The sequence below is a fragment of the Protomyctophum parallelum genome (genome assembly GCF_964188405.1).
Source record: "Protomyctophum parallelum genome assembly, chromosome: 1".
Taxonomy (NCBI): domain Eukaryota; kingdom Metazoa; phylum Chordata; class Actinopteri; order Myctophiformes; family Myctophidae; genus Protomyctophum; species Protomyctophum parallelum.
Genome location: NC_139697.1, coordinates 67940295 through 67957162, shown reverse-complemented (window position 1 = coordinate 67957162; position 16868 = coordinate 67940295). Strand labels below are relative to the sequence as shown.

The following is a 16868-nucleotide window of genomic DNA, read 5'->3' as shown; positions in this document are numbered from 1 at the left end:
ATAAGGCTTGAAACACCAAAAGGGGTTCCTGTTCAGAATGGGCTATCCAGCCTATGAAATCCCCCCCAACAGGAAGAGGAAATGAGGTGCCCCCTTAATAGCACCACTCGGTTGGTCCCCCCTCTCTCTCTCTCCCTCTTATTTTCTTTACCTTTCGTCCTCTCTCCGTCCCTTGGGGAGGTTGGTTGGGTAACAGCCAATCTCATTGAGCAGATCAATAAAGAGATATATTGTCATCTTGCAGCTAGGCAGCGCCACCCTCTTAATCAATTAATTTATAATGGAATCCATTCTTTTGGAGAGACTTAAAGGGCCAGTGCTCCTATTTAGCAGTTACGGGTAGAAAAAAAAGAAAAGGGTGCGGACTGCGGACATGTAGGGGTCCCATTACTACAGCAGGTAATGGGGTAGAAAGGGCAAAGAAAACATTGGCATTGGTTCAAACGCCTGGGTGTAGATGTGTGATATACATTTGATAGCATTTCAAGAAAACAGAGGGTTGCATTTTCGGCCAGTACTAGCTTAGGTCAGTCCAGGATCTCATGGCTATCGTCCTAATGAGTTATTATCCATGCTCCGTCGCAACATCAGATACTGGGAAGTGAACTGAGTTGCCTGAGAGACTCACTCACAAACAGCACAGTGTACTTAGTGCACCATATGTCGTTGATGTTATCTTAATCCATTTTGGGCGGGAACCCTTTTTGGTGTGAACTTGTAGGTCTGCTATTTTTTTTAAATCGTGAAAATGTGCCTGAAATCTTTGAATATATATTGTTACATAAGCGAGTTTTTTTTAACTCAAATCTTTGCTACTGGGAGGGTCCCTGGAACAACATATTTTCAGATGGGGGTCGGCAGCCAATTACACATAATTTCTGGGGTCCTTGACATGAAATATTGAGCACCACTGACGTAGGAACATAGGTTTTTCAGAAAACTGATTTAAAAAATCAGGCCTAAATGGATTAATGCACCGTTTATTTTCTACGCTCAGCTTTGGCAGGCTATAACCACATGAAAAGCGTCCCATAATGGTCAGCCATGATGATATTTGCCTTACAAAATGAATCACTGAAGGAAACGTTTTTTTTTGGATGTCTGTTAGTAGGGAAGCTGTAGTAAATCTGGACAATAGCCGTTGTCGCCAGCATTTTCTCTCAGAGGCACTAGTCTCTGATAACAGCTGCCCTGGAACTATAATTACAAACAGGGAAATTATTGCTTCAATACTTTTCCCCCGAATGAAGTAAAAAATAAATAAATATTTTTTATTTTTTTATTCGTTTTCCAATTCCAATTCCAATTTTTACTGTAGCAAGCTGTCTTTGTTCTGCCAACAAACTTTGCCACAGAATTGACTGTTATTATTTTCGTGGAGAAATACTCATGAAGTGCTCTGCATTGACACTTTGTTTTTCAGGAATAAATATGGCCACAGTCAGGGTTGTTTATATACCGTTGCATCTTCCGCCAAGTTTGCCAACTAGAGAAGTTGAGCTGCCAGACTTGGACAGCTGTGTTAGTATTGCAAATGCATGCAGTGTTTAATATTCATGACTACATTACCCATCTATAAAATAAATCTGCTAGTCTTAAAACCGTATTTGCTTATATGATATAGCGATTATTAGAGCCGATGCAGGGAATAAGAGCTGATGCAAGGATTACATCATTTATCCCAAGGAGGGATATACTGTATCAATCAATCATATTGTAGCTACTGCACCATAGACTGACACACACAGAAAAGTCATGAAAAACTATCAGGCTGTTATTTCCTCTTAAGGATCGTTGTAATAATAACCTGTTTGCCAAGATTGTACCTCTGACATTTGCTTTAATTATATGTTTGCCCACCCAGAATGAGAAGTGGATGAAATGGTCAGGAGCTTGACAAACCTTCACAGACGGTCTCCATGGCAATCACAGTTTTATTTTCCTGTAAAATATGGGCACTTGATACTGCGGTTTCATTCTGACAGGGCAGTAATTCACCTCTATACTGCGTAAAACACTGAAAGAAATGGTGGTGATAGAAAGCAGCACCATACAATATATTGAGCTCAACCCTTAGGGAACAAAGGGATTTGCAGTACATTATGTACTAATTAAATTTCATTCAAAGTAATTTGTTTATTTACAAATTATGGAAGCATTTATCAGGTCAGTCACATAAATTGAAGCCCCATGGTGCAGTGATGCAATTCTCATGACAAAGCGCAAAGAACTCTCCATTACTGTTACACTTCGGACTGATGACAAATTTCTCCCCCAATGTGATTTGTCAACTTTAGACTTTAAGCAATTGATATAAGGCATTGCAGGCAATTAATCATGTTAGCATGACACCCACTGAAACTTATACCACCATCAATGGCTTCATATAAGACTATTATGGACTTTCTTTCTTCCCCTCCCCCCCCCCCCCCCCCCCCCCCAAATTATTGACGTTCTTTTTCTGGCTAAGCATTTGATGACTGCTTTGATTTGTCCTGTTTTCAATCAGTTATACTTCAGAGTTTGTTCCATCTTTAATTTCATAAGCTGCTGCACTATGATTGCAAACACGCCGATCACATATATATCATATACTGGATAGCATTGTATATCAATGCTACATTACACTTTTTCCATTACATTTTTCTAACCAAATACCAACGTTTAAAAATTGACTGCAGAACTGAACTATTAAACAAAGAGATGAAGGTTACAACAACAAACATCCAGGATGTGTACAGTGTATGGGGAACTGTTATGATTGATGGTTGAGCTGTATAACTGCACAGCACACCATCAAACCGCGTTGATAGGCTGCCATTGTAATTGGATACCTAATATGGATAATTAGTCTAAATTCATGGGCCGCTTGACTTCACTGACGCCTTCGCCAAATGTTTGATGAAGCCGCCGACCCAACGGCATCAGTCACAGGCAAACGGAAATGCATTTAGGGAAGGGCCTCATCATGTTTTATTCAATCACGCAGCAGAGCTCAATTAATCAGTTCCCGCAATTAAATTAAACATGTATGCGCCCTGAAACACGAAAGGAATATCAAGAATGTTCACATTCATCATAAGGGGAGGTGCTTTTATTGGTTCTTGGTGTTCCTGCAAACCAAAAGGGTTATATATTTACTCCCCCCCCCCCCCCCCCCCCCCCGGGCCAAGCCAAAGAAATGCAGGTCATCTGCTAATAAAATGTGACTTCGGTGGTGTGGAATTATTTCTTGTCAACTTAATGTTGATGTGTAGTATAGTATGTGAGAGGATGTGTGGATACGATAACGCAGCACACCCTGAACCTGCAATGCATTTCCATGAATGTCAAGGAGGCGTTTGTATATGCTTGGCTGGCGCGAACCCCTAATATTTATTCAGCTCAACCACACTCACTGCTTATTGCCTCAGTGCAGGATTATGCTTCATGGTATGTCATGTCTCATTGCTTAACTGTTTGCCGTATCTTTCTGGCACATAATTCTATTCATAATGGAAATATTGCTTTTCACCTTCCATCAAGTGGAGACATTTTCTAATATGCGGAGATCGATTGTGACATTTTACCCGGGTTGAGTGTGGGTTCGTTTTGGATCTCTTATAGTGCCCAAGTCAGGTTTATTGGCTGATGTGTGTACATAGCATCCGAGTCAACGGTCAATCAAAAGGTCTTTCAAGATGCATTTGCATTTGGATTTGCTTTTCTGCCAAGGCTATGCTTGGATGCTTAGGTAAAGGTTAGGAGCTGATCCTCATTAAATCGTGCAATTTCAATGACTAAATGGTCCATGTGTAGCCTCACTGCGGCATTTAAACTTATATGACTCTGTTTCTAGTTTCCAGATTAATTATTTCAAGTTTCAGAAGTTTGAGGGTAGTAGTAGTATTTTTAAATATGGATTTTCCTTGTATTTTCCATCAGGGAAGGTCATTCTGGCTAACAAAATGTTGAGGTTGTATAGGTTGTATATCTGTGCTATAGGGCCACATACGCCACATAGGCTAATTCTTTCCATTGGAATATATTGTTTAGACAAAGGGATGTACGGCCTGTCACTTATAATCGATAGACCCCTACAATTCAGTGACCTTTTCAGGGAATATAGCCTGTTCACAGTATAAATGGTACAAAAATGATGCACAGAGAATATGAATAGACAGATGTCAGTATTTTCTACAGGGCATTATTATTTTGTATTTTCCAGACATTCTCTCTATATTCTGTATGGTATGCCACATTACATATTGGGTTACTAGGCTACGACGGAACACCTAACTTTGTGTCTATGTGGCCGTCTTTTTTGCAATGGTTTTCAACAGGAACAGAGCACTTTCACACCGGAAAGCCGCGCAGCAATGGCAACGAAACGCTCCATTCACATTGAAAACCACCGCCACACAGGCAGAATCAAAGTTAGGTGTGACCGACCGTACCCTAAATGTTTTTATTTTATTTGAAATCCTAAAAACCTCAGCTAAGGCCTACTTAAACCATTCTGGGTGGGAACCCCTTTTGGTGTTTTAAGCATTATCTTATACTTTAGCTATTGAAAAATAGCAGATCTACAAGCTCATAGCGCGGCACCGAGTGCCACGCTACGAACTTGTAAATCTGCTATTTTTCACTGACATAGAAACATGAGGTTTTTCAGAAAACTGTCATGATTTAGAAGACATTTTGTAGAATCAAAGTAAAAATACAGTAGGCATTCATTCAGTTGACTGTTGGCTAAAAGCAAAAGCAGTAGTCCACAAATTATGGCCATGTTATTTCTTCTTCTTATGTTTGAGGGCCCCGGCCCTCCTATGCAACACAAACATTGAAGACAAAAGTGAGGACAGAAAAGTGAAGTGAATTGTGATTGGCCGGAATGATATTTGTGATGATTTGATTGGTTGAGCACGGAATGGGTGACGTATAATGATGATATAACTAGCGCCCCTCAGTTCACATGGGTGACATGCTGAACGATTTACTCTCAAGACATAATAGCCTGTACGTAGCCCATGAGGTTTGGGGTGATTAGGCCTGTGTGACAAAATAGGCTTACACACAATAAATCAACTTTCCGTGGTGAAATTCCTCGTATAGAAATAGAATCCAGTGGTTCCCAAACTTTTTCATGTCGAGGACCCCTAAAATGACACTCATTAGCATGCGGACCCCCCATTTGAAAATATATTTTTGCAGCTTCTAACAGTCAACCATTTTAATTTCAAGGACCCCCAGTTTGATACGCAACAGGCTACAAGACCTTAATGGCATTTCTAATGGCAGACCCATAAGCCTTATGGGTCTGCACAAACTTTGTTGATCATGCGTGACGTGATGGAAGCATTTGTGTTCACATTTGTAGGTCAGGAAATAATATATATTAATATTAAAAGCATACTCTCCTCCCATGCCCTCGGCCTGGTGGAGACAAATATATTTGTTAAATATATAAAACTAGCCATCTTGTGTATATACAGGGGCACGGTGGCACAGTTGGTAGTGCTGTCGCCTCACAGCTAGAAGGTCCTGGGTTCGAGTTCAGGACGCTGTGGGTGCTGGCGGAGTGTTTCCTCCTCCGCGTCATCAGTGCCCATTTTATATAGCTCTTTTTATCCAAAGCGCTTTACATTGTGCATTACATTCACCCATTCATACACCGAAGGCAGAGGAAACCATGCAATGCACCAACCTGCACATCGGGAACGGTGATGCGGCCGTCCAAGCCATATGTTATTCTTCATTCATGGCTGCCAGTTCCCACCTGATGTCGTGTGGGAGTTCAGACTGGACCAGACTGTACTGAATAACTGCTAATTTGCATAATGTCTTCAGACTAGGATTATAGTCTAAAATAAACAGTTTATCAATGTATCCTCCAAACAGGATGATATGATCTCCCATCATGCAACAGCAGCCATTACTCATCCATAACGGGCCGTTACCATTGGGCTTAACCTTCTTCCAGGAGAACGTGTCTGGACTGAATTTCCACAGGGCATCGAACCGACTACGCAGACAGTTGTAGCCACCAATTATGTATAGCTCTCCATTGTAAGTAAAGGCTGAATGAGCCCAGCGACTTTCTGGAAGAGGCTGTGCAGAAGGTGTGTTCAGCCAGTGGTTGGTCTCTGTGTCAAACTCTCTGATGTTGTAGTAGTCCCCTTGGCCCTGGCCTCCAAATACAAACATCTTTGTCCCGATGATGGTGCCAGAGTGATGTGATGAAGCAGTTGGCGGAGTTCCTCTGGTGTTAATTAAAGACCAGACCATTGTGGTGGTGGCCAGCTTGTACATGTCATTAGTGGATCCAGTCTGGGTCAATCCTCCATAGATATACATGACATTCCCCAAGAGACAGGCTGAGTGGCCGGACCTCCCCTCTGGGACAGTACCGGAAACCGTCAGCTTTAACCATGTGTGGGTGTCTACATCAAATCTCGCAAATCTCCGAATACTCCGAATAATCCCCCCAAGATGTATACTGTATGTTGTACCAGAACAGCAGTGTGGTGCCGGCGCCTGCAGGGAACTTCAAGGGGATGTTCTCCTCTTGTAGTTACCACGGGGGGCAACGTCCTCCATCTCAGAGACTCTGTATTGAAGACGTATACATTGATGTGATCCTCTTGAGCGTACCTAGGCGTACCAAATGAGTATACCTTGTGCCCCACGGTCACTGCAGCCTGAATACATCTCTTATTTGGTGCGTCTCTCTGCTGAATAACTGTCCAGTGCATCGTAGGACAGACCTGCAACTCACTGAATTACAACTGATCTGTAACGGACAGGGTCTGAAGAGCTGTATCAGTTCTGTTTTCCTTCAAGCTCTTAAAGAATGTCTGTCTCTGTGATTGTTCAAGCTCTTACAGAATGTATCTGTGATGGTTCAATCTCTGGCTCGCCGCTCCCATTTTATCCACATTATGTGACTCCGCTTGACCTTCTTATGTGTCAACATAACCGTGTCAGCATGACATCAGACTCAAACAAGCGGTCGGTTCCATACAGCTCTAAGCCGATCACTGCCCACATATGGAGTTTTGGGATAACAATGATGTCCTAATATGGAGTCCATGAGGTTGCTCACTCTGACCTCCTAAATTCAAGCATGGGTTTTGGCGTGCAGTACCCCTACGTCAACATGGCATCCTGTCCATGCAAGCACCTATATTTGCAAGTGTGCATTTTGTCACACTGGAAAAAAACAGCAGTGTATGCCAGTAATATTATTCCGTGGGGGTACAACCTTTGTCAAGTAGTAGGCTACATTAGAGCGTGTGATTTCTATCCTCAACGCATGTTGTAACTCCAGAATTGGACGTAGCCTACTGTATAAAGGTTTGGGTTATTCGGGCATAGCCACATTTTGCCTTAAACAGGTATAAGTTGTTATGGTACCCCAACTTTCAACCCCTGAATTTATCATGACCCACATGATCCATCCAAGTACTTCAATCACAATTTATGTGGATGGATAAAAAACCTTGAACGATTACTATTGCAATTTATTTTGGGTCAAACCATAGACTGGCCTATAAGAGTCAGAGTGGGAGAGAAGGAGCGATTAGCTGAGTGGATGAGAGGGAGAAAATGGCATATGCACTGGAAAAATATGTGAGTGCCATTTCTTTTGTTAAACAATGTTTTAATATATTATAGGAAAACTATTGGTGGAGAGGTTTGTCTAACCTATTTATGTAGGTATGTATGTGTGTATGTATTTTAAAAGGGGGGGCTTTTTGGTAAAAATCCCTGCCCGCAATACCTATATATATTTAAAATGAGTCCAAAATAGGGTTACCAGTGAAGGGCCAACTGCCTATTCACTGGGGACTATGCAAGGCAGAGGCGTCCACCCCCCTGAGTCCAAGTTTAAGCTAGACCGCATACCTAAACCATACTCTAAAACCCAATGGTAAAATGGATATAAAAAAGGACATTAATAAAACAACCTAAAACCAAACAGGAGTAAAAGTTCACAGCAAGGCCTGGATACCATTTATTTATTTTACATAAAAATGAACAGGAAGGGGATAAAAATCAACTTCTTTCATTAAGACCAGTGGGTGTTACAGTTTGTAATTTTTTTATCCATCTGTGTTCCATGAGTTTCCGCTGTCCACTGGTCCAACGGACTCCACATTCCAGACCTGAAATGATGAGGTTAGCGATAGGATGGGATTGAAAGTGTGTGTACAGAGTTGTGTGTATGTCTGCTCGTTGGATGTGATATAAGTGTTGTTTGAGGCGTGTTTCTAGTGTGTGTCCGGTTTCTCCTATGTAGTGTTTGTGACATTGTGTGCAGGTGATGATGTAGACTATATTGGGTGTGGTCAGAGACAGGGGATCCGTGATGGGGGAGGAAGTGTGACTATGGGGGTTGTTGATGAATTTGCGGGGTTTGAAATGGAGTGTATGAGGCTGTGGGGGCTTGGGAGGTAAAGTGGAAAATTTGGAATGCCCAAGGAGGTCACCCAGGTTCTTATTCCTTCTAAGTGCTGAAATTACTGAATGTGTTTGTAATGGGGGGTAGGATTGTTGTGTGGTGGTGAAATTCTGTTTAAATTTGTGGTGTAGTGGTTGGAGTGTATGTGAAAATGTGGTTATGAATGGGAGTAGTGTTGTAATGGTAGAGGAGCCGATGGCCTGGATGGTGGGAGAAGAAGAGTTGGAGGAGGGAAGACCTAGAGGAGAGGGTAATGTGTGGGCCCCGTCCAGGTCCGTCCCTGTCCCCGCGCTAGAGAGAGGCTGAGGTGGCTGGGGAAGAAGGCTAGGATTGAGGTTAGGGTGAGAAATGGGGGTGAGAGGGTTAGGGGTAGGAGGCAGAGTGTTTGTGGAGAGTGGCTGGGTGGGAGAGAGAGAGGCCAGGGCATTGCTCCTGATGGTACGCAAAAACCTTTTGCTGTAACCTCTCCTTCGGAGGACTGTAAAGAGTGTGTGTGTGGCCTGATTAAAGTGTTCCCTATTGGATGAAATCCTGAAAAACCGAATGATTTGTGATTTGATGATTCCTGCAAATGTGTGCTTTGGGTGGTAGCTGTGTTTATGGAGTAGTGCGTGTGTGTCTGTGTCCTTAAAATATTTTTTGTCAGTAGTTGTTTATGTGTAGGATCTATTGTATGAAAAAATACGGTGGTGTCCAGGAAGTTAATCTCTGTTGGATGAATTATGTGTTTGATGGTTATGGAAGCATGGTGTGTGTTCAAAATCTGTAAAAATGTATCAAACTGTAAGGTGTGTGGCCAGAGTCCTATGATGTCATCTAAAAATCTGAAATACATGGTAGGTTGTAGTGGACACTTTGCCAAGGCCTCTCTCTCCCACTCACTCATGTATATGTTAGCATAAGCGGGTGCAAATTTCTTGCCCATAGCTGTGCCCTCTATCTGTAAGTAATGTTTGTTATTAAATGTGAAGTCATTGCAATTAAGACTAAGTTCTAATAGTTGTAAAATGGCATTGTCTGGTCTAGTGTTGTCCGGGTGTGTCTGGAAAAGATGTTAGTGTAAAGGCTGTCAATGTCTATGGTGAAAATGTATGTGTGTGGTGGCACGGCTATGGGCTTGATTTTTTCCAGGAAATCATATGTGTCTCTTAAATAACTGGCGTGTATGGTGGAGAGGGGGTTGAGGAAGTGGTCTATGTATTGTGCTATGTGGTAGGACTCACTGCTGCAGTCTGACACTATGGGCTGTATTTTGCGTGTCTTAAGTACCAGGTCTTATTACCTAACTTGAGTAAACTAAAGACCTGGAGGCGTGGTCAATGCTCTTTGGCCACTCAGAATAGCCAAATGGCATTGATCACACCTCCAGGTCTTTAGTTTACTCAAGTTAGGGAATAAGACCTGTTACTTAAGACACGCAAAATACAGCCCTATGGGTCTGCCGGGAGGCACCTCGAAGGGAATAGTCCAAGTCTGGGGATCCTTATGGATTTTGGGTAGTAGATAGAAAATCCTAGGTCTGGGGTTATCGGGTCCATAGAGGAAGTCGCGTTGTTTGGAGGTGATGTAGTTTTGGTGATAAAGTGTTGTAATGATTTGTCTGAGTTTGATCTGAGTCTGTGGTTGTATGCTGGCTGCTATGTGAGTGTAGTATCTAGTGTTGGAAGTATGTATATGTATGTATGTATGTATGTATGTATGTATGTATGTATATTGTCATATATGTCATATCATGTATGTCATACATATACCGGTATGTATATACCTCCCCCCCCCCCCCCCCCCCCCCCCCTTCCCCGGCGTATCTAGGTGTGCCCTGGGATTGGGATGAAAACTGTGCCCTGGCAGAAAAAAGGTTGGGAAACACACTGCCATAAAAGGTCCATTTCGTTTCAAACTAATTTAGCTGGGGACCCCCTGTATCTCCCCACTTTGGGAACCACTGTAGGTAGGTAGGTAGGTAGGTAGGTAGGTAGATAGATAGATAGATAGATAGATAGATAGATAGATAGATAGATAGATAGATCTTAAAGGGGCCGTGCAGTCATTCCGTGGCTCCTATAACTCTACGGTGGGAGCCACGGAATGAGTGCCCTGCACCTTTAAGAGAATCAGCGTGTACAACAGAGAGAGAGAGAGAGAGAGAGAGAGAGAGCGTGTTGCCTGTGATGAGGCTCTAATTCAGTTCAAGGAGGAGAGAGAGAGAGAGAGCCGCGGAGAGCGAGAGACGCTCGGACAGACGGAGAGAGAAATAATAACCTAGGAGGCGAGATAAATAATGGAAGTGATATTTTCCCGAGTTGTTCTCAGACAAAAATTATAATTTTCGTCGGTCCGCGACTGTTTCTTCACGAGTTTAGTAACGTTATTAGTTAAGAAGAACCGACGTCCGACGAGGAGGAGCGAAAGGATTTGGGTAGAGCGGTCACTGCCCACCCTCTCGGCCGCCTCTCAGCGCATCACCTGCGGCTTGCTGCTGGCGCTCAGTCACGGACTGCCCGGACCACCCGGAGGACTTTATTGGAGGACTTGGAGCCCAAAAGGGGGAAAGTTTTATTATTAATACGGGATGTTTCAACTCGGGTCTTAATAGTTATTCTGCCAGCAGCGGCTGTGATGCTGCCAGGTGGTCTGTGCGTGTTATCCACACCACGGAGGATTTATTTGCCATCATAAATCCTGCATTTGGATCCTATATAGCGTCGTTGTTGTTGGACATATTTTCTAACAAACTGCGCTCCTCATTTGAAGGAGTTTTAATGACACATTGGAGAGGAATGGAGTATCGCCCAAATACGGATATTCTACTGGTTTCACTGGCTTTCATAACTTTGGTTTATGGTAAGTTTGGGTTGGAGATGGGATGGGTGGTGGGTTTGGTGTCGGGGAAGGGACGGGGTGTTTGGTGGAGGGAAGTGAAGTGTGTTTGAACAAATAGACGGACAGAACCGTCTTTACTTTATTGAATGTTATTGAAGATAAAACTCCAGTGTGTCCTCCATAATGCTATAATAATAGCCAATGCCTGTTTCACACGCCTGATCTCCATGGAGTCCAGTTGCTCGGAGCCTTGGGTGATGATGAGAGCTAGTAGTGTGTTACCCCAGGGGACCATCATGTCTACTGTAGCCTTCTATACATAGGCATAGTGCCTATATTTAATACATATACAATACGTAGCCTACTTGCTTTTGTTGTAATTCAGTCTGTCTAAATTATTAGGGTATAACCAGCCCCAATATGTTCATACATATTGGGGCTAGGGTATAACATTTGAAGTAAAAGTCTTTACACACATTTTTAGGTGAGAAAACAGCATGGTAGGTAAATCCCTCTCCATTCGTTCATTCGTTAAAACCAATTCAACGCCATGCAGTGTCATCATCACGTGGTTCCTTATTGTGGTTCCATCCAAACCAACCCTCTGGCCTAATGCAAGTCTTGTTTTTGTTCATCACTTTGTTCCAATTAAAACACGAAGCATCCTCCCTATCTCATCTGGCTGGGATGATAGAAACCCAGAGGCACACAACACAACACAGACGGTGTATAGCGTTGTTGAAACCGTTGCAGTGGGCTATGGGTGTGCTGTCTAGTCAGGCAGAACCTCTCCATGCATAAATCAACCCTTTTCAAATCTAAAAATCTGAATGAGGGGGAAAAAAACCCTCATTCAATAAAACACTGATTAAATATGCAAGTTTTAATATCGGGGTATAGGCCTGTGTTGTTGTTAAACTTTACACAGTATTCTCATAGAACGTAGAAAGCCGACATTCCCAATGATGATGCAGGAAAGAATAACTGTCTGGAACATTGTTGTTTTTGTCACCTTTTTTTTGTCTTGGGAGCATCTCTAATGCTGAGATGGTTTTTACAGGGCTGTAAACACTAAACACTGGCTTAATATGAACCCAGAGTATTTTATGAACCAATGCAGCATGAGGAAAAATAAAGGGAAGCTCCGCACACTCAGATCTGCGCACAATCAGTTTATTTTTGGCAAGCTTTCGGTCTACTGACCTTCTTCAGGCATCAGAAAATGCAGCAAAAGTGCTCCCTTGGTGATCTACGTGTCCTTTGGACTTATACAAAGCCTTTATTAAACTTAAAGTTAATCAACTTACAATTTTTTTGTCTCATAGTTGTTGTTTACACCTTGCCTTTTAATGGCTTTTAAAGTAGTGACATTTTCTTTTGATCACAACTATCTCATCAAGGTATTTCCCACACTGTGGGCTCCATTTTCGTCACCTATTTTTACAAATAGTAAAAAAGGCAAAGAAGTTTAGGGATAAGGGGTTTAGCGGTGACGAAAATGGAGCCTATAAGTACTTAAAAGAAATAAAAACTCTGTTGAGACATCCTTGACCTGGTCCAGTGTCCCCCACCTCCTAGAGATCACCTTTTTCACAAGTCCCTTCTTCCTCCTGAGCTTTGAGAGTCACGTTTCAGGGCTCGGGCTTGAACTATTTTGCCAGTAAGATGACACTTGAGTCGATGCTGTTGCTGTCAATCAGCTCCATCAACGTCAGTCAGTCAGCGCATTGGTCGCGGGGCAGGTCTGCTGAATTGACTGTCAAGAGGGGCCATGTGTTTGCTGTGCTGCTCCCCTTTGAAGTGACTGAAAGTGGTGCTTTAAAACAGCTGTCCGCTCTGTCATGACCAAACAGGGCAGTAACCAGATCAATGTCCCCACGCCAAACCTTTTACCCGCGCAGTAATGACAGTCTGCACTCATCTGCAAAGACAGAAGAACGCAATCCACTTCCTTGGATTGGCGCCGGTGTGTGTGTGTGTGTGTGTGTGTGTGTGTGTGGATACAGCTGAGATGGCAAATCATGGCCAGGCACAAAAGGTGTAATAGTCCCAACATGTCTTTTATACTTGTAGTGCAGTGTGATTATTAATCGATAACCTCATCCCTTCACAAAACACATATTTACGTGTGATACCTATGGTAGTGGTTAACATTCTTCCATCGCTTTCGTCGTAACAGTTAACATCTCTGAGTAATTAAGATCATCTCAGTCGTGACGCAAATATGTAGGCTACTTGTCACAGTGGGACATGGATGACTCACTCACTACATCACAACACGGTGACATCCTCTCCTGTTTGTCTGTTATAGCGTGGAGCTGTCTAGTGTATTGGTTAAGCAAGCCACAAACGACACACAGCAGGCTCAAAATATACTCTGTTTAGACAGAATAGCCTATATATACACGTACAGTACTTAATTGGAGACATTTTGATGTGCAGAAAGAAAGAGAGAGAATTCAGAGAACAAAGACTTTTCAATCATTCACGGACAGTGTACCAGTCCTACTTGCCTACGGCCTAACTGAATGCCCATCTGTTATCCACAGATCAATCCAAGCCATCAATAGATTAATGTGTTGGTGAGATAATGTCAACTTCATGTATATACCATACCTAACATTCAGACACGTCATTCTTTGAAACTAACTTACACATGTCATTTAAGCACCACTTCCTGACTGTCATCAGTCACAGACACACGCCATAAACAAACACTGCAACTGTATGTCACGACGTGAAGATGTCTTGCCTATTTTGGATGTATTGCTTGTTTTTTGTCAGGTAAACGGAGTCAGATTAATGCCAAGAAGAAAAAGAGACAGTCAGATCATACCCCAAATAACCCGTCACAGTCCAAGAATGACCGTTACGTTACAGTTTGATGTAATCTGATTGGCTTAGGCTTAGAGGTGTTCAGACGTGATGGTTTGGCAAAAGAAAAACCTCTAACAAGGTGGACCATCACTTGCCCTGGAATGTTGTTCCTTTAAAAAATAATTGAGCGGTGCCCGTTGGGCACTGGCCTACTTGGAACGATGCAAGTTGGAAACGAATGCCTCACGCCAACCATTTATTATGGAGTTCTTTGTCAGGCATGCCCAAATATGGAGTGTATGCAGATGTCAGAACATCATTGTGATGTCAGAACACTCGTTGTGATGTCGGAACAGGCCAGCTCCATATATGGAGATATAGGGGCGATCAGGTCCAGAGCCCGGGCAGAGGCTTTTGCGCTGGTTCTGGACAACCGGCTATCTGACCGACTCGACACCGGGCACTGCACTCCCTGTGGGGGATTTCAGTCGTACGTACGTACGTACACACAGAGACTTGGTGCATTTATAGATAAGATATATATATATATATATATATATATATATATATATATATATATATTTTTTTTTTAAATATTGTTTTGGGATGAATGTTGCTCCTTACCTACCCTACACAATATTAATACACAGTGAAATCTTCATTATTACTATATCTAAATAACTCAGAGAGCAAATCGACTCTTACAGGTCCATTTGGTTACATTTGTAGACTCTCAGAGTTAAATTAGCACTCAGTGTCTGTTTTACTGCGTGTAGAAGTCAAAATAAACATGACATGAAACAGGAGAATTCCCTGCTGCTATGAATGGAAAACCACAAAACCTGACGCTATTTAGCAGTGGGCGCTGACAGGAACACGTCAGTCGTCCCCTTTCCCCGATGGTCTCAAGTGTGACTGCCTGAGGGTCCATCGAAAAACCCCACGGCTCGAGCCCCCCTGGCTGTAGACAGATGGATGTCCTCGAGCATTAAGGGAGGGGTGACCTCTCTATGCAGGTCACAGTGGTGAAATAGATTTGGTTCGAGGCTAACCACAGGTCACTGCTCTCGCTCACAATGAAGTCTCTGTCATATATAGCATACACAGTGAAATCCGCAGCGTTCGTTTAACTAAGAGAGTAGACAGTATAGTGCATACACATGTAACCAAGTGGACCCTTATAGTTACACTAGAATGGATGAATTAACTCTGAGGATTACTGTACTCTGTAGAAATGAATTATTTTGAAAACTTAACCATTTTGGGCGGGAACCCATTTTGGTGTTAGCATTATGTTATGCTTTAGCTATTGAAAAATAGCAGATCTACAAGCTCATAGCGCGCCACCGAGTGGCGCGCTACGAGCTTGTAGGTCTGCTATTTTTGGAAAAATCGAAGAACAAAGGGCATGGTGTTTCAGAAAGAGACCTGCTCATAATGTAACTGTTACCCCAACTTACCTGTTACCTTCCCACTCTGTGCCTTGTTGTTGTGGCACGTAATAATAAAGGCCTTCACAGAGCAGCTTCCACCATTTCACGGTCAGCGTGGTGCAGTCCTCACTTCAGAGCTTTATTTTCCATCGTGCTTTCTTGTGTTTCTTTCTCAACGGCATGCTACGCCTCCAGGGGGTCTTTGGTCCTCCTTTTCATCTCTTCCCTTCTGGGAATTATGTCATAATGACATTGCTGCTACTTTGCAGTCGTCGTCGGCGTGCTCCTGCTCCAGCTTCACTTCCTCACTCAGGGGCTTGGCTTCATCTCAGCCATTTCTAGCAGGTCTTTTAGTACTGACGTGGTCTTGCCAATTTAAAGGAGAATGCCATGCTAGAAGGCTTTCTTACCTTTTATTTGTAGTTGTTACGTCCCCACCAAAGAGATCCAGGGGTTATTTTGTGCAAAAGCGCACTATTGGCTATTTCCCCTACCATAAGCCCTCAATGAATTGCATTGAATTGTATGGGGCATTGGGGTGTTAATTCGCTTATTTCCATCGCTCAAATTCATAATGTAAATAGTATCCCAAGCGGCACACTTTACTACTTATTTCGATGAAAATAAGAGAATTAGCACAAAAACCCAACCCCCTTTGAGGGCTTATGGTAGGGGAAATATAAATGCACTTTTGCACAAAATAACACCTGGACCTCTTTGGTGGGGACGTAACAACTACCGTCATTTCCGGACTATAAGCCGCTACTTTTCCCCCATGCTTTGAACCCTGCGGCCTATACAACGGTGCGGCTAATCTATGGATTTTTACAGCTAACGGCCACTAGGGGACCTTCTAAATCTATCTCTATGGCCTCTATATGCGGCTTGTACTGTATATGTACACATTTGGTTTTTCCCCTAAATTTAGCTGGTGCGGCTTATATTCAGGTGCGCTTTATAGTCCGGAAATTACGGTACAAATAAAGGTAAGAAAGCCTTCTAGTATGGCATTTTCCTTTAACTAGTGTGCTTTAAAGTTACACAGAGAGCCCTCATGCAATAAATAAGTAAAGTAATGTGCTATACATTTCAAATAATTCCTATTCAGTACAAGTACAACCGTAGTCTTAAGTCTTTGCAGTTAAACCAGGTTTCAATTATTTGAGTATAACTTTACTTTTTCAAATGCATTTCCTGTCAAGTGGGGCTGCTCTTTTATGTTAAAGCAAATGTTTAGTCAACATTTGTAGTCCTCTCTAATATTGTTTATTTGTTTCTGGTTGTGCATGTATCTCCATGCATCTGGAGTCCAGATTCCAGATGCAATTTTGAAAGTGCACAAGCAATATTTTGAA

General features: G+C 42.6%; 1 protein-coding gene across 1 annotated transcript in view; it reads left to right on the top strand.

Moving 5' to 3' along the window:
• The first annotated feature begins 10651 nt into the window (after positions 1-10651).
• Positions 10652-16868, top strand: part of LOC310854654 (roundabout homolog 3-like) — a 110792-nt gene continuing 104575 nt past the window's right edge. The window contains exon 1 of the mRNA XM_083759329.1: positions 10652-11284. Coding sequence (XP_083615455.1) covers positions 11203-11284 — 82 coding nt within the window. The 5' untranslated portion in view covers positions 10652-11202. The remainder of the gene's footprint in view (positions 11285-16868) is intronic.